The following is a 20,104-nucleotide window of genomic DNA, read 5'->3' as shown; positions in this document are numbered from 1 at the left end:
TTTTTTGTATTTTTAGTAGAGACCGGGGTTCCCCATGTTAGCCAGTATGGTCTTTATCTCCTGTCCTCGTTCTCTGCCCGTCTCGGCCTCCCAAAGTGCTGGGATTACAGGCTTGAGCCACCGCGCCCGGCCTATTATTAATATTTTTGAAACAGAGTCTCACTCTGTCGCCCACGCTGGAGTACAGTGGCATGATCTCAGCTCACTGCAACCTCCACCTCTCAGGCTCAAGGAATTCTCAGCCTCCTGAGTAGCTGGGACTATAGGCACGTGCCACCAAACCCAGCTAATTTTTTTGTATTTTTAGTAGAGTCAGGATTTCACTATGTTGGGCAGGCTGGTCAACTCCTAGCCTCAAGTGATCTTCCCACCCCAGCCTCCCAAAGTGCTGGGATTACATGCACCTGGCTTTTTCCACTAACTATTTTTTACACTCCTTTTCCATCTAGGACTTTAAGTGTAGCATACCAAATAAAAGAAAAAACCTGTCTACAGAAGTGGCAAGGTGGTATAGCAGAAAGAACACATGCCACAGAGTCAGATAACTTGGGTTCTAATTTGGTTCCTACATCCTTCTCATGTCTCTGTCTGTACATTTCAGCTTCCTATAATATGTATTGTTCATGTGATATTTTAGCACTTAATCCATACGTGACATAACTATTTTTTTTTTTTCAAGATGGAGTCTCGTTGTGTCACCCAGCCTGGAGTGCAGTGGCACAATCTCGGCTCACCACAACCTCCACCTCCCAGGTTCAAGCGAGTCTCCTGCCTCAGCCTCCCAAGTAGCTGGGAGTACAGGCACGCACCACCACGCCCAGCTAATTTTTGTATTTTAGTAGAGACATTTCACCATATTGGCCAGGCTGGTCTCGAACTCCTGACCTTGTGATCCTCCCACCTCGGCCTCCCAAAGTGCTGGGATTACAGGCGTGAGCAACCATGCCTGGCCTGACATAACTATCTTAATCCCCTTACGTTCCCTAAAATCCCCTCCAAATATAATTGCAAATTTCATGAAGGCAGGAAATCTATGTCATATATTTCTTTAGTATTCCTTAAACAGTCAGTAGTGCTGGGCCAGAGTCAGTGCCAATATTTGTTAAATGTTAATATTTGACAACACATCTGAGTTTTGTATTTAGATTGAGCACTTACACTTACCTTTGCAAGCTCCACACCAGGATTTATGAATAATCACCATCAGAGGCAGTCCACTTAAAAGGAAAACAAAGAAATTATAATCTAGTAATTCTACTTCTTGAAATTTAATGAGATGAAGATTAATATATGAAGACATTTCTGTAGTATTATTTCAATTGGGAAAATCGTTAGACAACTTAAATGTTCAATAATAATAGGTAATTGCTGTAACAAAATTATTGATAAATTCTAGCATTTCCGTAAATTCTGCAAATTTGGGCTTTAAAGTTAGGGAGGGCTGGGCACGGTGGCTCATGCTTGTAATCCCAGCACTTTGGGAGGCTGAGGTGGGCGGATCACTTGAGGCCACGGGTTCAAGACCAGCCTGGCCAACATAACAAAACCCTGCCTCTACTAAAAATACAAAAATTAGCTGGGTGTGGTGGCACACACCTGTAGTCCCAGCTACCGGGGTGGCTTAAGTATGAGAATTGTTTGAGCCCGGGAGGCAGAGGTTGCAGGAAGCCGAGATTGCACCACTACACTCCAGCCTGGCAGACAGAACAGACTGTCTCAAAACAAACAAAAAATGTTAACAGCATTTCTAAATGATTATTGTTATATAATCATTGAAAATAATAATTTTTCATTGGTAGCTTATATAAAAAACTAGGATATAGAAGTATCTATAGTCTGGTTTTAATTATAAAATATGTACAGAGAAAAGAGCCTAAATGTACCAAAACATAATAGCAGTTTTCTGTGGACGATGGCACTGTGGATATTTTCCTATACTACATCTGTATTTCATGATTTTTCCACAGTATAATTTTTATGATCAGGGAGGAAAGTGTTCACAATGAGCAATGCAATCCACCTGAACCAGACTGGCTAGAGGAAGCTCTTAAGCTCTCAAGGCTCAAATGACAGTTGGAAGACCCCATGTAGGTAGGTAGCCATTGGCTTTCTCCATCACGCAACCCCATGTCACCATAACATACACTGTATAATAGCTACCATGCACTTAACATATTGATCTGTATCTATTATTTACCCATCTCCCTCCACTGGACTTGGAGATTCCTAAGACAAGGAACTCTTAGCTGCCTCTATATCCCTTAGGTCTGACACATATATTATTGACAGCAAACACTTATATACCATTTGCCATGTGCCAGGCACTACTGTAAATATACATAAATTAACCCATTTAATAAGTGTCAAATGAATCATTCAGCCTCCTCACCTTAGGCCTACCTCACATCTGGATGGACCTCTGCCTGCAATACTTGTAAAAGCTTATAAACTAAATGAGCAGGGCAAGTTTAGGTGGGTAGTAGGATATAGGTAACCATAGTAGCCAAAATGTGCTGAACGTTTATTATATGACATTGTGCTGTATATGCATGTATATGATTTAAATGAAATCCTCAAAATAACCCTAGGGTAGATACTATTAATGGTCTCACAATAGAAATGAGAAAACTGAGATGCTCAATACAGTAAATGTTTGGCCACATAAAATCTAGGTTCTAGGCTGGGCGCGGTGGCTTACACCTGTAATCTCAGCACTTTGGGAGGCCGAGGCTGGAGGATCACTTAAGCTCACAAGTTCAAGACCAGCCAGGGCAACATAGTGAAAACCTGTCTCTACAAAAAAATACGAAATTTAGCCATCATGGGGTGTGCGCCTGTAGTCCCAGCTACTTACAGCACTGCACTCCAGCCTGGGAGACAGCCAGACCTTGTCTCAAAAATAAATAAATAGATAAATATATAAATAAATATAAAAACCCAAAACAAAAGCCAAGGTTCTGCCACTTACTAGCTAACTCAGAAGTCCAACTTCAAAACCAATGTTCTTTCTGACTGTTACAGTCTCCTTCAATTTAGAATGGTAACCCAGAATCCATGGTTAAACCCAATTCAATCAATAACCAACTGAATGAAGGCTGGAAAAAGCCTTTTGAGTTTGCCTCATCCAAACTCCATTTCACACATGAATCCTCTTGTTTATCAGAAACAAAAGGTAGTATAGATTATCTCATGAGCAAGGAATATACCATGAACCAAGGCAGCCCATCTACCCCATCTTTTAATAGCTCCATAGTTTCAGAGCATGCATGTTTTAGAATGTCTTGCTTTCTCTTTTCTCCCTGGGAAACATCTATTTATCCTTCTAGAGCAGGGGACGGCAAACTAGGGTCTGCAGGCCAAATCCAGCCCACCGCCTGCTTCCACAGGGCCCATGATATGCAAATGTTTTGTTGTATATTTTTACATTTTTCAGTGTTTGCAAAGCAAATCTAAAAGACTCCTTTGTGATGTTAAAATTATAATTCACAGTTCAGTGTAGTTTTATTAAAATACATTCATGCTCATGTTTACTTACCATCTGTAAGTAGCAACAGTATTTGATGGTCCACAAAGCCTAAAAACATTTACTATTTGGCCCTTTACTAACATTATTCTAGAGTGATGGTTCAAGTGTTAACTCCTCTATAAAACCTTTCCAAAACCACCTCTCCCAACAGCTAGTCTTTTTCACCAGGTTTCCAAAACATTTTGTCCTTTGTCATCATCCTCTGCCCCCCTCCCCTTTTTTTCTTTTTTTTTTTTTTTTTTTTTTTTTTTGAGATGGAGTCTCGCTCTGTCACCCAGGCTGGAGTGTAGTGGCACAATCTTGGCTTACTGCAACCTCCGCCTCCCAGGTTCAAGAGATTCTCCTGCCTCAGCCTCCTGAGTAGCTGGGATTACAAGGCACGGGCCGCCTCGCCCAGCTACTTTTTGTATTTTTAGTAGAGACGGGGTTTCACCATGTTGGTCAGGCTGGTCTTGAACACCTGACCTCGTCAATCCACCCGCCTTGGCCTCCCGAAGTGCTGGGGTTACAGGCGTGAGCCACTGCACCCAGCCTAATCGTATCTTTTACTTGTATTTCTCACCACATACTTCTTTGTTTTTCGAGTTTCACTGTTTCACTGTTGCCCAGGCTGGAGTGCAGTGGTGCGATCTCCGCTCACTGCAACCTCCACCTCCCAGGTTCAAGCGATTCTCGTGTTTCAGCTTCCAGAGTAGCCGGGGATTACAAGTACACCATCATGCCCGACTAATTTTTGTATTGTGAGTAGAGATGGGGTTTTGCCACATTGGCCAGGCTGGTCTCGAATTCCTCACCTCGATTTCGGACTCCCAAAGTGCTGGGATTACAAGCATGAATCACGACACCCAGCTTTTCACCACATATCTCAAGAGCAAAAATACTGTATCTAATTCGTCTTTGAAAATCACAGGCACTGTTAAAGTAGGTACTACTTTAATTTCATTTGTTCAATGAAATCAATGAAGAATGAAAGACAAGCTTGCAATATTTGCCTTGAAATACAGCATGAAGCACAACAGTTATGGAAATTGTCACAACATAATTACTCGAGTAGATCAAAACATTTACTCTCAGAACTATCAAAATACTACTTCACTTAAAGGAACAATGACAAGTATACCTAAAATGTTACATGAAAGTTACACAGGGAATATTAAGTGAAAGAAATTCCAGTAGACTATTTTTAAAGATTTTATTAGAGGAAATAATCTAGTAGATAACTTGCTTACTTCCACAAAAACAAAGTTTCCCAAGGATAGACACCAATGTATTTATCTGTGAACTCAGTCCCAGAATAGAGACTAGCAAAAAGTCAGTACAGTACTCAAAAAATACTTTTGTGGTATCAAAAAAGGGCAGGTGCAGATGTAGAACTGTGCCATCTTCAGTTTCTGTTCACAATTGTTTTAAAACAATTCTCATCCATCCAGTCTGCTCTCCCACGCCTCAGATGAAGGAAACCAATGGTCAATGCTCTGTGATATCCCAAGTAGGATCCAATCTAGGCAATCCCTGTCCACCTGAGCTCTGTACTCTGGAGGGACTTGCCAGAATGCGCCACGATAGTTCTCCATTCTCTTTAGTCTCAACTTACGCTGTAAACCCAAGGACTGGACAGCTCTAGTACAGTACTGCATCGATATGCTCTGGAGACCTTCAGCCTATTCTTCCCAGAGAAATAATGTGGAGTGGAGATCAGAAGCCATGGCTTCTCCCTACCTCCTCTGGTTAGTGCAGGCTCTGGCTCAGATACTGAAGAAACATGTTGGCCAGTTGGGGCAAGTTCTCATTGTTGGGATGCATTTTAGTGTACGAAATAAACTGGCGACGAAGGCGACTCAGTTCTGCCATGGTCAAGGGCCGGGTAAACCTCAAGTGCTCTGTGGTACCAGGAAGCGTGAGCAAATCCCCGGGGACAGCACTCTTCTGCGCTTCCATCAATCCGGCCAGTACTTGACTCGTGACCTGGTCCAACTGGTGCAGAAAGCTGCCGGAGGCGAGCGGTTGGGGCTGCGTAGACTGATGGGGTGGTGGGGCCCGGTTCTCAAACAGGGCAGAGCGGATCCCCGCCACCGGCAACGGCTCCTCTAGGCCCACCAAAGTGAATAAAGGCCGGTCCCAGCGATTCCGAGAATCGGGAGCCTCAAAGCGCAGCGTTAGGGCCTCCAGGAGTTCTGGAGAGTAAAAGGCACCAGACACATGCTTTGCAGATTTCTCCGATTCTGGAGTCAGGAGAGCTGGAGACTCTGCAGTCCCGGACTCTTCTCGCTCCAGTTCCTTGGGTACGTCGGCCTGGGCACTTCCATTTACTACAGAGCCCGCAGTCTGCAGTTCCCTGAGGACGCTGCTGCCCGCCGCCTGGGGTCTCCCGTCCTCCTCAGCGTGTGGCCGCCAACTCACACTGACGTTCCGGCCTGGGTTCTCGTTCGCGCCCGCCACCTGAGGTCCCGCGCTCGGGCCGCCGGGCCGTACGCAGTAGACCAGGCAGAGCGGGGTGCGGGCCGCCCGTGCCAGGCAGTAGAGCTCGTAACGGAAACCTTTGATGTAATTAAGCGAGTCCAGGATGACCACGTCGTGGCGACTCAGGCGCCGTTCCACGGAGGCTCGCAGAGCTCCACGCAATGCCTTCTCCCGGGCAGAATCGCCATACACGGTTGGGTCTTCTGCGCCCAGGACAGCTGCGTCATCCACCACGTACACCGCGCGGCCCTCGGCAGCCAGCGCCATGCGCAACTCTTCAGCTCGTCGGCTCTTGCCGCTGTACGGCAGCCCGCAAAACACCACCAGCGGCATCCTCTCATGGAGCAACCATAAGCAACAGCGCTGCGTCAACTTCCGGGTTGTACGCGTCTCTGACGTAAGCCGGAAGTGCAAACTGCTCTTCCTGTCTCCCTCGACTTTTACAGACCCTCTTGTTTCTATGGAAACAGGAGTTCTGCGCCAACTAGGCCCAGGTCCAGCTTTCTCAGAAAGGAGCTACAGAGACTAGAATGGCTTCAGTTATTTATGCCAAATGTTATAGGCCTCAGGAGAACGTGATCTTCCTGCGGCCAAAGACTGCCCGTCCATTTTATTAATAAGGCCTAAGGGGCATTAAATATTGTAAGCAATCAGCACTATATTTAGCATATAGAAGGCAATTAATAAATGCTGGTTCTCCTTCATTCCTCCTCTTAAACCTACTGGCTCTCAGTAAATGTTTATTCAATTACCATTTCAATCATTCAACATCCCCAAGGTTGGGAATTCAGAGATGAACATAAAATGCTTTCCCCACAAAAGATAAAAGGTCGGAATGGGAAGGATCAGGCGCCTACAAGCAGAGTAATACCTATTATAATGGATAGATGCAGGTGAGATTATAAAAGAACAGAAGGGAAAAACAAACTACCCAGAGAAATCACTGAAGACTTTATGTAGGAATAGTCATTTGACTTAGAACTTGAAAGACAAAATAGGAATTTTTCTCCTTAGTAGGGTTGCCAGATAAAATACAGGATGCCCAGTTACATTTGAGTTTCAGATAAACACCAAAAACATTTTTAAGCTTAAGTGTGTCCCAAATATTGCATAGATATATTTAAAATTATTTGGTGCTTATCTAAACTTCAAATTTAACTGGGCATCTTTAATTTTTTATTATTATTTATTTTTTCTTCTTTAGAGATGAGGTGTCAGTATGTTGCTCAGGCTGGTCTCAAACTCCCGGGCTCAAGTAATTGTGCCACCTCTGCCTCCCAAAGTACTGGGATTACAGGTGTGTGAGCCAAAGTGCCTGGCCTGCATCCTTTATTTTATTATTATTATTTTTTGAGACAGAGTCTCGCTCTGTCACCCAGCCTGGACTGCAGTGGTGTGATCTCAGCTCACTGCAACCTCCACCACCTGGGTTCAAGCGATTCTCCTGTCTCAGCCTCCCAAGTAGCTGGGACTACGGGTGGGCGCCACCACACCCAGCTAATTTTTGCATTTTTAGTACAGATGGGGTTTCACTATGTTGGCCAGGCTGGTCTCAAACTCCTGACCCCAGGTGATCCACCCGCCTTGGCATCCCAAAGTGCTGGGGCTAAAGGCATAAACCACCATGCCTGGCCATTCTTTATTTTTACTTGCTCAATCTGGCAACTCTGTTATTGCAGAAGGTTTGAGACCCAGAGCCATGAAACCGTTGGATCTCTTGTATAAACAGCAAGCACTATAGGATGGTAGACGCAGAAATGTGAGTGTGCCTGTGCATGTGTGTATATTGTAGATGCACATATACTGGGGTCTTTGTATCTCTCTTGTACTGTATAGAAAAAACATTCAAGTCTTGGCTCCTCCACTTACTAGTGTTGTAATTGCTGGCAAATTATATAACTTTTCTGTATTTCAATTTCCCCTTCTATAAAATAACAACAGTTATTTCACAGGTTTTCCAATCTAGTAGGTTGTTGTGAGGGTTAAATAAATGTAAACACAGGCCCGGCATGGTGGCTCACGCCTGTAATCCCAGCACTTTGGGAGGCAGAGGAGGGCGGATCACCTGAAGTCAGGAGCTCGAGACCAGCCTGGGCAACATGGTGAAACCCTGTCTCTACTAAAAATACTTAACTAAACCTACTTGAGACTTTATAGACTATTCAACTTGACTCTAGCAGGCAGTATGGTGTACAGATTTAAAGAGCAGGCTCTGAAGATAGAGTGCTTGGGTCTGCCACTTGCTAGCTGTGTGCTCTTGGACAAGTTATTTTAGTAAACGTAGAAAAAACTGTGCCTTACTTTTTTCATCTCTAAAATTAAGATAACAGTAACACCAACCTCAAAAAGTTGTTGAGAGTTAAATGAGTTGATTTGCATAATTTAATGCCTAATACACAATAGCACTTAGTACACTTGAACAACCCCAGGATGAGGGGCACTGACCCCTGATGCAGTCAAAAATCTGCATATAACTTTTGACTCCCTAAAACTTAACTACTAATAGCCTACTGTTGACTGGAAGCCTTACTAATAATATATTCAGTTAACATATATTTTGAGTGTAATATTATATATTGTATTCTTAAAATAAAGTAAATTAAAGAAAATGTTATTAAGAAAATCTTTCCAGGAAGCAGGGGGGAAAAGAAGAAAAGAAAAAGAGAATCATAAAGAAACAAAAATATATTTAGTATTCATTAAGTGGAAGTGGATACTCATAAAGGTCTTCATCCTTGTCTTCACACTGAGTAGGCTGAGGAGGAAGAGGAGGGGTTGGTCTTGCTGTCTCAGGATGGCAGAGGCAGAAGAGGGTGAAAGGGGAGGCAGAACAGGCAGGCACACTTAGTGTAACTTTATGGAAATATATTATAATTTCTGTCTGACTTTTTTGCTTTTTCATGTCTCTCAAAATGTTTCTATACAATACCAATCCTTTTTCTTTGATTTAGTTTCAGGGCACATATCTTAGAAGGTTCCATGTTGTAAAATAAGTCAAAAGCACTCCTAAATAATTAAAACCTTCTGCCAGATCTGTTTTCTGGCAGTGCTTCTTCTACGTGTTTTTCCTCATCATCTGGCACTCATCTCCATCAAGTTATCTTCTGTTCCTTCCTCTGATTTGGTGTCTGTTAGCTCTTGAATTTATCCAAGATCATATCTTAAAACCCTTTACCCCTCACCTTTTTTTTTTTTTTTTTGCCATATCCACAATCTCTTTCATGATTTTAATTATCTGTCATAAACCCTGTGAAGTCTTATGTACATCTGAACAGTTTTATCCAGCAGGAATTTATTGTTTCAGGCTTGATGGTCTTCACAGCTATTTCTATAACAACAATGGCATCTTCAATGGTATAATCCTCCTAAACTTTCATGATGTTCTCTCTATTGCAGTTCTCTTCCATAGCTTTGACAGTCTGTTTTCCATATAGGACTGTGTGTAATGAGCCTTAAAGGTCCTTATCACCCCCCGATGTAGTAGCTGATTGAAATACTGTTTGGAAGCAAATAGACCTCTTTCTTTCTTTCTTTTCTCTTTTCTCCTCTCCTTCCTTCTTTCCTTCCTTCTTCCTTTCCCCTCCTCTCCTCTCCTCTCCTGTCCTGTCCTGTCTTTTCTTTTCTTTTCTTTTCTTTCCTTTTCTTTTCTTTTCTTTTTGAAACAGAGTTTCACTCTTATTGCCCGAGCTGGAATGCAATGGAGTGATCTCAGTTCACTGCAACCTCCACCTCCCAGGTTCAAGTGATTCTCCTGCCTCAGCCTCCCGAGTAGCTGGCTTTACAGGCATGCACCACCAGGCCTGCTGAATTTTGTATTTTTAGTAGAGACGGGGTTTCTTCAAGTTGGTCAGGCTGGTCTGGAACTCCCGACCTCAGGTGATCTCCCCACCTCGACCTCCCAAAGTGCTGGGATTACAGGCATGAGCCACCATGCCCAGCCGCAAATAGACCATTTTTATGCCTTTGGTGTTGAACTCATGGGGCTCTGGGTGGCCAGAGTATTGTTCAATATCAAAAGAACTTCAAAAGGCAGTCTCTTATTGACTAGGTACTTCCTGACTTCAGGGACAAAGCACTGATGGAACCAATCCAGAAAAAGGGTTCTTGTTGTCTAAGCCTTCCTATTGCACAACCTAAACACTGGTAGCTGGTGTTTATCTTTGCTCTTCGAGGCTGGGGGTTAACAGCTTTACAGACAAGGGCAGTTCTGATGACAAACCTGACTCAAACTCCTGGGCTCTGGTAGTCGTCCCACCACTAACTCCCAAAGTGCTGGGTTTTTTTGCACGAAACAGTAGAGTCAGCCTATCTCTTCTTGCCTTCAATCTTGGTACTTGCTTCTCTTCTTTTTTTTTTTTTTTTTTCCCTTTTGAAAACTGAAATAGGGTCTTATTCTGTTACCCAGGCTACAGTTCAGTGGTGCAGTCATAGCTCACTGCAGCCTCAATCTTCCAGGCTCAAGCAATCCTCCCACCTCAGACTCCTGAGTAGCAGGGACAACAGGCATGCGCCACCACACCCAGCTAATTTTTCTATTTTTTGTAGAGACAGTTTCCCATGTTGCCCAGGTTGGTCTTCCTTACTATTAATGTCCTTTGTGGCCTTTTTTTCCCCCAAAATAGGGTACCTTAATCTGAATTAAACACCTGTTCAGGCAGATATCCTTTCTCTTCAATGATTTTCTTAATGGTGTCTGAGAATTCATCTGCTGCCTCTTAGTTAGCATAAGTTGCTTCTCCTGTATCTCATTGTTGTTGTTGTTGTTGTTTTTCTGAGACTGGGTCTCACTCTGTCACCCAGGCTGGAGTGCAGTGGCAGGATCTCGGCTCACACAACCTCCACCTCCCAGGCTCAAGCGATGCTCCTGCCTCAGCCTCCCGAGTAGCTGGGATGATAGGTGTGGGCCACCATCGCCTGGCTAATTTTTGTATTTTTTGTAAAGATGGGGTTTCACCATGTGGGCCAGGCTGGTCATAAACTCTTAACCTCAAATGATCCACCTGCCTTGGACTGCCAAAGTGCTGGGATTACAGGCATCACTGCACCCAGCCTATCTTGACATTTTTAAAGCCAAACCTCTTTCTAAAATCAGCAAACCATTATTTGTTGGCATTAAATACTCCAGCTTTAGATCCTTCACCTTCTTTTTGCTTTAAGTTGCCATATAATGACTTTGTGTTTTCTCAAATCATATTAGAGTCAATAGGTATGCCTTTCTTATAGTACCCACATAAAAGCTGCATATTATGCACATAAAAAGGCATTTGGCAAAAGTGCAAGGTTTTGTGCCTGTTGGCATGGCTACAGTGACAACTTCATGAATTTACCTTTTTTTTTTTTTTTTTTTTTTTACCACAATTGTTCTTACGCTGGATGTATCTTTAAAAAAAGATTTTTTTTTTTTTTTTTTTTTTTTGTAGAGACAGGTCTTACTTTGTTGCCCAAGCCGGTCTCAAACTCCTAGGCTCAAACTCCTAGCTCAAGGATTCCTCCTGCCTCGACTCTCAAAACTGATTCATTTGGCCCGCCAGAGCAAGAATCATCTCAACAAAAAAAAAAAAGAGGTGTTCATTTATCTTGAAACGGCAAGAAACTACCTCTGTAGACCTCAGTCTACGGTACATATCAAGCAATTCAATTTTTTCTTGTAATGTCATGAGCATTCTCTGCTTCTTGGGAACACTTCCAGCATCACCAATGGCACCTTGTATGGGTTTCATGGTGTTATTCTAGGTTTATGATACTGTACTAAATACCAGGAAAAATATGCAAGAGTTGTAAGAGATTACTTTTTGTTGTTGTTGTTGAGACCCCAGGCTGGAGTGCAGTGGCATGATCTTGGGTCACTGGAACCTCCGTCTCCCGGGTTCAAGCGATTATCCTGCCTCAGCCTCCCGAGTAGCTGGGATTTCAGGCATGCACCCACCACGCCCAGCTAAGTTTTTTGTATTTTTAGTAGAGACAGGGTTTCACCATGTTGGCTAGGCTGCTCTCGAACTCCTGACCTCAAGTGATCCACCCACCTCGGCCTCCTAAAGTGTTGGGATTACAGGTATGAGCCACCGTGCCCAGCTGAGAGACTACTTTATATTGCAATACGCAATACACTGGAGAGACGTACTGCTCACTGAAGATGATTAATGTTGCACGGCATTTTAAGTGGATACTCACAATACTTGAGCTCATCTCCATAGCAACAGGAGGTCACCACAAAATTATTAGTCATATGTTATATACTACAGTTAATTTTTATGCAGTTATGATTTAATATGACATCTTTACATTTGTGTACATTTCTCCCTTCTGCAAATGGCATCATGTGTGGTCTATAAGTGTTTGTGTGCAGAAGTTTTTTATTTTATTTTATTTATTTGTTTATTTTATTTTTTTTTTTGAGACAGAGTCTTGCTCTGTCTCCCAGGCTGCAGTGCAATGGTGCAGTCTCAGCTCACTGCAACCTCCGTCTCCCGGGTTCAAGTGACTCTCCTACCTCAACCTCCCCTAGTAGCTGGGACTGCAGGCGCGCACACCATGTCCAGGTAATTTTTGTATTTTTAGTAGAGACGGGGTTTCACCATGTTGGCCAGGGTGGTCTTGAACTCCCGACCTCAGGTAATCCACCCACCTCAGCCTCCCAAAGTGTTGAGATTACAGGCGTGAGCCACCATGGCTGGACAGAAGCTTTTTAGACAGGGTCTCACTCTGTTTCCAGGCTGCAGTGCAGTGGCATGGTCTCAGCTCACTGCACCCTCAAACTCCCAGGCTCCTGGAGTGGAGTTGAGGTTGGTCCTCCCACCTCAACTCCCCCAAATAACTGGTAGTTTTTGTAAAGAAGGGGTTTCACCATGTTGCCCAGATTGGTCTCAAATTCCTGGGCTCAAGTGATCTGCCTGCCTCAACCTACCAAAGTGCTGAGATGACAGGTATGAGTCACCACACTCGGCCAGTGTGCAGAAGTTTTGATAAATTTTAACTTGTAGATTTCTGGATTTCTGTATGTTTTATGGTAGTAAATGATAATATAGACTAGTATCTACATATATTTTATACACTTGTAACATACCATTTTCTGAAGTTTTTTGGTATTTCTAGGCTATGCCATTCATCTACAAGTTTTTTCAAACCGCTTGAAATCTCCATAACATCTTCCAATACATTTATTATTGAAAAAAATTCACATACAAGTGGACCTGTGCAGTTCAAATCCATGTTGTTTGGCCAGGCATGGTGGCTCACATCTGTAATCCCAGCACTCTGGGAGGCCGAGGCAGGCAGATCGCGTGAGGTTGGGAGCTCAAGACCAGCCTGGCCAACATGGTGAAACCCCATCTCTACTAAAAACTACAAAAACTGGTAGCACATGCCTGTAATCTCAGCTGTGTGGGAGGGTGAGGCTTGACAAGAATTGCTTGAACCTGGGAGGTGGAGGTTGCAATCAACCAAGATCACACCACTCTATTCCAGCCTGGGTGACAGAGCAAGACTGTCTCAAAAAAGAAAAAAAAAAAAAACCATGTTGTTCAAGGCTCAACTATAAATGTTAGCCAATATTATTGCTGTTGTAATTAGGCAATTATTCAGTTCTTGCTCTGCCTTGGTATAGCCCTTCACCAAAATTAACGTTAAGTTGATAGCTGAAAAGTGTTTTACCACCATAAATGACCTAAAACCATGTCTTGTACCTGGCAGCTGCTTCTTTCTTCCCATCTTCCAGTGTCCTCCAATGAATATGATCTCCAAAACCTGGAAGTAAAGAACTTTATAAGCATTCACACAATGAACAAAGGGCACAGTCCCAAGAAGGAAGTATGCATGTTCACAAGATACCCACTAAGAAGGTTTTCTTCTGTCAAGAGCTTGGTGTTCAAGTCCCAGCTCCACCACCTTCTAGGTGTACGGGACCATACCTCAAGCCTCAGTTTTCATACCTGCAAAATGGAGACACCACCACCTAATTCACAGTTTCAAAGGAGGCTAAATTAAAAAATGACATTAAATGCTTTGTAAACTATCATGGAATATGCTAATAATACTATAAGAATGAATGAGAATTTCCCACAGAGTAAACATAAAGCAGGTCATAACAAATCATAACTAATTCAAGGTGATTCAGCAATACAGCTTTAGATTCAGAAAGACCTAGGTCCATGACTCCATTTCCTATTAAGTGTGTGAATTTTTGTGAGTGAAGTAAGCTCTCCAAGTCTCAATTTCTTTCTTATTTTCCCTCATCTATAAAAACAAGACAATAAGACCTACCTCCAAGTGTTAGCATAAGGATTAAATGAAGTATTTAAAGCTATTGTTATTATTATGCCCACAATTCAGCCAGAGTAATCTTTCTATTTTAAACTCTTGAGCGTGTTTTGTAGGATAGCACAGAATGGTCTTTCTAAATCATGTTATTCCTGGAAAAAAACAAAAACAAAAAAACATTCAAAGGCTTTCCAATGCCCTAAAGATAAAGGTCCAACTCTTGTAGTAGGGTTTACAAAGCTTTTCAGAATATGGCACCTGCCCACCTCTCCAGCCTCACTTTCCACACTTTTCCTAAAATCTTATACATACACCCTGTACATTCCTTTTTGTTTTTGTTTTTTTAGATAGAGTCTCTCTGTCACCAATGGTAGAATGCAGTGGTGTGATCTTGGCTCACTGCAACCTCTACCTCCCAGGTTCAAGTGATTCTTGTGCCTCAGCCTCCTGAGTAGCTGGAATTAGAGGCGCCTGCCACTACACCTGGCTAATTTTTTTTTTTTTTTTTTTGGAGATGGAGTTTTACTCTTGTTGTCCAGGCTGGAGTGCAATGGCAAGATCTTGGCTCACCACAACCTCCACCTCCCGGGTTAAGTGGTTCTCCTGCCTCAGTCTCCTGAGTAGCTGGGATTACAGGCATGTGCCACCAAGCCTGGTGTATTTTGTATTTTTTGTAAAGATGGGGTTTCTCCATGTTGGTCAGACTGGTCTTGAACTCCCAACCTCAGGTGATCTGCCTGCCTCAGCCTCCCAAACTACTGGGCTTATAGCGTAAGCCACTGCGCCCAGACTGTAATTTTTGTATTTTTAGAAGAGACAGGGTTTTGCCATGTTGGCCAGGCTGGTCTCCAACTCCTGAGCTCAGGTATTCGCCAGCCTCCTCAGCTTTCCAAAGTGCTGGGATTACAGGTGGGAGCCACCGTGTCCGGCCCTTTCACTTCTTTAAATGAGAGCAGCATGCACTCTCTCCCCTCTAGGCTTTCACAATCACTACTACCTGTGCAATTCCTTCCGTCCCTTACCTCCAATTCCTTCTTCAGGTATAAGCCTAGAGGGCATTTCTTCTGGTATATCTTCCCTGACTCCCAAAGCACCCTATTCTTGCCCCATCACAGCACTCCCCAGGATGACTTGTACATGTTTATGTGTCTATCTCTGGACCATATATGTCTTATTCCTCTCTATTTCCTTAGCATTTAGTATTACACATAGCCACACTAAATGCTCCATAAAATATTTTTTGAGTAAATGAATCTTATTTAGATTATATCACATAAAATAATTTTATATCCAAAAATTATTAGTGATCATAATGCTAGCTGCTATTTACTGACCACCTTATATGTGCCTGACATACCACATGTGTTATGTCATTTAAATTTGGCCTTATTAATAACCCAGTTTTACTTAATCACTCTATGCTTCAGCTGTCTCATCTTTAAAAGAGGCATAATAATTATATCTCATAAGGTTACTGAATAACAAATAGAGAATGGCATAAACCCGGAAAGCGGAGCTTGCAATGAGCTGAGATCCGGCCACTACACTCCAGCCTGGGTGACACAGCGAGACTCCGTCTCAAAAAAAAAAAAAAAAAAGAATGTACAAGACCAAGAATGAACCCAAATGTAAACTAGGAACTTTAGTTAATAATAATATATCAATACAGGTTCATCAATTGTAACAAATGTACCACATTAGCCCAAGATGTTACTAGAAGTTGCGAGAAGGAGGGAGAGAGGGAAGGGAATATAGGAGAACCCTGGATTTTCTGCTCAATTTTTCTATAGACATAAAGCTGCTCCAAAATAAAGTATCAATTTTTAAAAATGCAGTGGACAAGTTAAAACAGCAAATTAGAGGCAGGCAGAGGCATAGATCAGAAAAAGGTATTCAAGATGCAACACAAAGAGACAGGAAATGAAAATTAGGGAGAGGCCAAGAGATATAGAATAGATTGTGAAAGTCTAATACACATAAATTTGGAGTCTCAGAATGAAAGGGTGAAGGAAAAAGACATATTTGAAGGCAGGGTATGGTGGCTCACACTTGTAATCCCAGCACTTTGGGAGGCTGAGGCAGACAGATTACTTGAGGCCCAGGAGTTCGAGACCAGCCTGGCCAACATGGTGAAAATTCTGCTCTACTAAAAACACAAAAATTAGCCAGGCATGGTGGCACACGCCTGTAGTCCCAGCTACTTGGGAGGCTGAGGTACAAGAATCACTTGAGCCCGGGAGGTGGAGGTTGCAGTGAGCTGAGATTGTGCCACTGCACTCCAGCCTGAGCAATAGGGGAAACTCTTTTTTTTTTTTTTTTTAAGGCATATTTGAAGAGATAATGGCTGAGCATTTTCAAGAACAAGATAAAACATTAATATGGCCAGGCACAGTGGCTCATACCTATAATGCTAACATTTTGGGAAGCCAAGGCAGAATGATCACTTGAGTCCAGGAGTTGGAAACCAGCCTAGGCAACACAGAGAGATCTTGTCTCTACAAAAAATTAAAAGTCCGGCACACTGGCATGTGCCCGTAGTCCCAACTACTTGGGAGGCTGAGGCGGAAGGATTGTTTGACCCCAGTAGCTTGAGGCCGCAGTGAGCAATGATTGTGTCACTGCACTCCTGGGTGGCAGAGAGATCCTGTCTCAAAAATAAACAAACAAAATACAACCATGAATCTACATATTTCTTCATAATATGTATTAACTGGGATAAATTATAAAAACAAACATTTAAATGGTGAAACTGCAGAGCAACAAAAACACTGGGAAGATTTTAAAAGCACTCAAAGAGAAGTGACTTTTTTTTTTTTTTTTTGAGACAGAGTCTGGCTCTGTCGCCCAGGCAGGAGTGCAGTGACGTGATCTCGGCTCACCACAACCTCCATCTCCTGGATTCAAGCGATTTTCCTGCCTCAGCTTCCCGAGTAGCTGGGATTACAGGCACCTGCCACCATGCCTGGCTAATTTTTGTATTTTAGTAGAGACAGGGTTTCATCATGTTGGCCAGGCTGGTCTCAAACTCCTGACTTCAGGTGATCTGCCTACCACGACCTCCTACAGAGTGCTGGGGTTACAGGAGTGAGCCACCAGACCTGGCCGAGAAATGACATATTTCCTACAAAAGATCAATGATTAGACTGACAGGAACAACAGAAATCAGAAGACAGCAGAATATCACCTTTAAAATACTAAAAGAAAATAACTCTAAACCTAGAATTTTATACCCAGCAAAACTATCTTTCAAAAATAAGAGCAAAATAGACATTTTAAGATAAGCTGGCCGGGCGCGGTGGCTCAAGCCTGTAATCCCAGCACTTTGGGAGGCCGAGACGGGCGGATCATGAGGTCAGGCGATCGAAACCATCCTGGCTAACACAGTGAAACCCCGTCTCTACTAAAAAATATGAAAAACTAGCTGGGCGAGGTGGCGGGCGCCTGTAGTCCCAGCTACTCGGGAGGCTGAGGCAGGAGAATGGCGTGAACCCGGGAGGCAGAGCTTGCAGTGAGCTGAGATCACGCCACTGCACTCCAGCCTGGGCGACAGAGTGAGACTCTGTCTCAAAAAAAAAAAAAAAGGTAAGCTGAGAGATTTTTCTATCCTTCCCTCACAGCCCTTAGAAAAAACAATCTTGCTGATACCTTGCTTTTGGACTCCTAGCCTCCAGAACTGTGAGACAATAAATTTCTGTTGTTTAAGACACAGTTTGGGCTGGGGATGGTGGCTCATGCCTATAATCCCAGCACTCTGGGAGGCCGAGGTGAGAGGATCACTTGAGCCCAGGAGTTTGAGACTAGCCTGGGCAACATAGTGAGACCCCATCTCTATAAAAAATAGAAAAATTAGCTAGGTATGGTGGTGCATGCCTGTAGTCCTAGCTACTTGGGAGGTGGAGGCAGGAGGATCGATTGAGCCTGGGAGGTCAAGGCTGTAGTGAGCTGTGATTGCCCCACTGCACTCCAGCCTAGCTGACAGAGCAAGACTCTGTCTCAAAAAAAAAAAAAAAAGATACAGTTTGTGGTACTTTGTTCCTGTAGCCTTAGCAAACTAATACAGCAGAGCAAGGCAAAAGCAAGGAGACTAATAAAGAGGCTACTGCAATAATCCAGGCAAGAGATGATAGTGGACTAGACCAGCTGGGGTGGTAGAAGGAATAAGATACCAGTGGGTTCTGGATATGTTTCAAAGGCAAACTTAGCAGGATTTTGCTATGGATATGGGATATGAGAGCAAAAAGAGAAGTCAAGGATCACTCTAAGGTTTTTGGCCTGGACAAGTAGAAGGATGGAGCTGCCATTTACAGTGAGGATGAAAGCATGATTAGAGCATGACCAAGACAGTCCAAGGAGAAAAATTAGATCCAATACATACAACTCTTTCAAAAAAATCTTGACTGGGTGCGGTGGCTCACACCTGTAATCCCAGCACTTTCGGAGGCCAAGGCAGGCAGATCACTTGAGGTCAGGAGTCCGAGACCAGCCTGGTCTAACCTAACATGGTGAAACCCCATCTCTACTAAAAATACAAAAATTAGGCCAGGTGCAGTGGCTCACACCTGTAATCCCAGCACTTTGGGAGGCCAAGGCGGGTGGATCACGAGGTCAAGAGATTGAGACCATCCTGGCCAATATGGTGAAATCCCCGTCTCTACTAAAGAAAAAAAAAAATTAGCCAGGTATGGTGGCATGTACCTGTAATTCCAGCTACTCAGAAAGCTGAGGCATAAGAATCGCTTGAACTTGGAGGTGAAGGTTGCAGTAAGCCAAAATCATGCCACTGCACTCCAGCCTGGGTGACAGAGTAAGATTCTGTCTCAAAAAAAAAAAAAGATTTTTGCTGTACTAGGGACAACTGAAAGCTGATAGAAATGATATAGTAAAGATAGGAAAAAGGGGTAATACAACATGAGAAGGAAGAGTCACTGGTAAAATGTTGGTAAGTCAGTGAGACGAGACGGGATTTAGCACTCAAGGAGAGGGATTAGCCTTTACTAGGAATAATGATGGTTTATCAGGTAACAACAGGAAAGGAAGCATATATGAACACTAGTGGGTAAATGCTTTAGTGAGAATTTTTGAAAGGCCTCTTCTGATTCCTTCTGTCTTCTGTTATAGAGGGACCATAATTACTAACTGTGAGCAAGGACTATGGAAGAAGTATTGGAGATTTGAAAAGATGGGAAGAAGTATGAAATAGTCCCCTAAGAGAACCAGAGAAAATCAAAAGGATAGCTAAAGGACTTTTTCAGGTAGGAAATGATCCCAGAAAAAGGCCTAGATACTAATAATAGTGAGCAAGTAAATATTGTCTGTATAGCAATTTATAATGCCCAATTTGTAGAGTTAAAAAGAGAGAGAGAGAGAGAACTAAGCCAGGCACAATATGCACCTGTAGTCCCAGCTACTCTGGAGGTTGAGGCAGGAGGATCGCTTGAGCCCAGGAGTTTGAGGCCAGTCTGGGAAACAGGATGAGACTCTATCTCTAAAAAATAACTAACTAAGTTTCGGGAAAAAAGTTAAAATTAGAACTATATATGAGACAACTCCTTATAAGTAAAGAGGGGGTAATTGAAGTTAAATGTTCTAAAGTCCCTCTTACCACTGGGGGTATAATAGTGTTAGAGTTTGTTAAGTATGCAAGTAAAAATTTCAAGAATTACTACTAAAAGAAAAGAACTAGAATGCCAACTTCCAAACTAATAAAGGAGATAAAATAAAAACAAGCCAAAGAAAGGGCAAAAAGAAAAAAAAAAAGCACAGAAAAAAACAGTAGAAACTGGATAACAAACAATAGCAGCTCTGTCAATAATCAAAACAAACATAAGTGGACTAAACTTGCCAATTAAAGTGAAAAGACAA

General features: G+C 42.9%; 2 protein-coding genes across 2 annotated transcripts in view; both read right to left on the bottom strand.

Moving 5' to 3' along the window:
* The window catches only part of TXNDC12 (thioredoxin domain containing 12), a 38,995-nt gene that overhangs the window by 10,826 nt on the left and 8,065 nt on the right, over nt 1–20,104 (bottom strand). The window contains exons 2-3 of the mRNA XM_017875410.1: nt 13,669–13,729; nt 1,165–1,217 (exon numbers count right to left, since the gene is read on the bottom strand). Of these exons, the coding sequence (XP_017730899.1) occupies nt 1,165–1,217; nt 13,669–13,729 (114 nt within the window). The remainder of the gene's footprint in view (nt 1–1,164; nt 1,218–13,668; nt 13,730–20,104) is intronic.
* Nucleotides 5,141–6,623, bottom strand: KTI12 (KTI12 chromatin associated homolog). Its single transcript, XM_017875406.1, has one exon. The coding sequence runs from the start codon at nt 6,317–6,319 to the stop codon at nt 5,255–5,257; it is 1,065 nt and encodes a 354-aa protein (XP_017730895.1). The 5' UTR covers nt 6,320–6,623; the 3' UTR covers nt 5,141–5,254.

This window comes from Rhinopithecus bieti, unplaced genomic scaffold (genome assembly GCF_001698545.2).
Source record: "Rhinopithecus bieti isolate Rb0 unplaced genomic scaffold, ASM169854v2 scaffold_10017, whole genome shotgun sequence".
Classification (NCBI taxonomy): Eukaryota; Metazoa; Chordata; class Mammalia; order Primates; family Cercopithecidae; genus Rhinopithecus; species Rhinopithecus bieti.
The sequence above is the reverse complement of the archived record's forward strand: the minus strand, read 5'-3'. Positions and strand labels throughout refer to the sequence as shown.

Excerpts from the sequence above, each read along its gene's own strand:
- KTI12 (XM_017875406.1), bottom strand. The coding sequence starts at position 6,319 with ATGCCGCTGGTGGTGTTTTGCGGGCTGCCGTACAGCGGCAAGAGCCGA.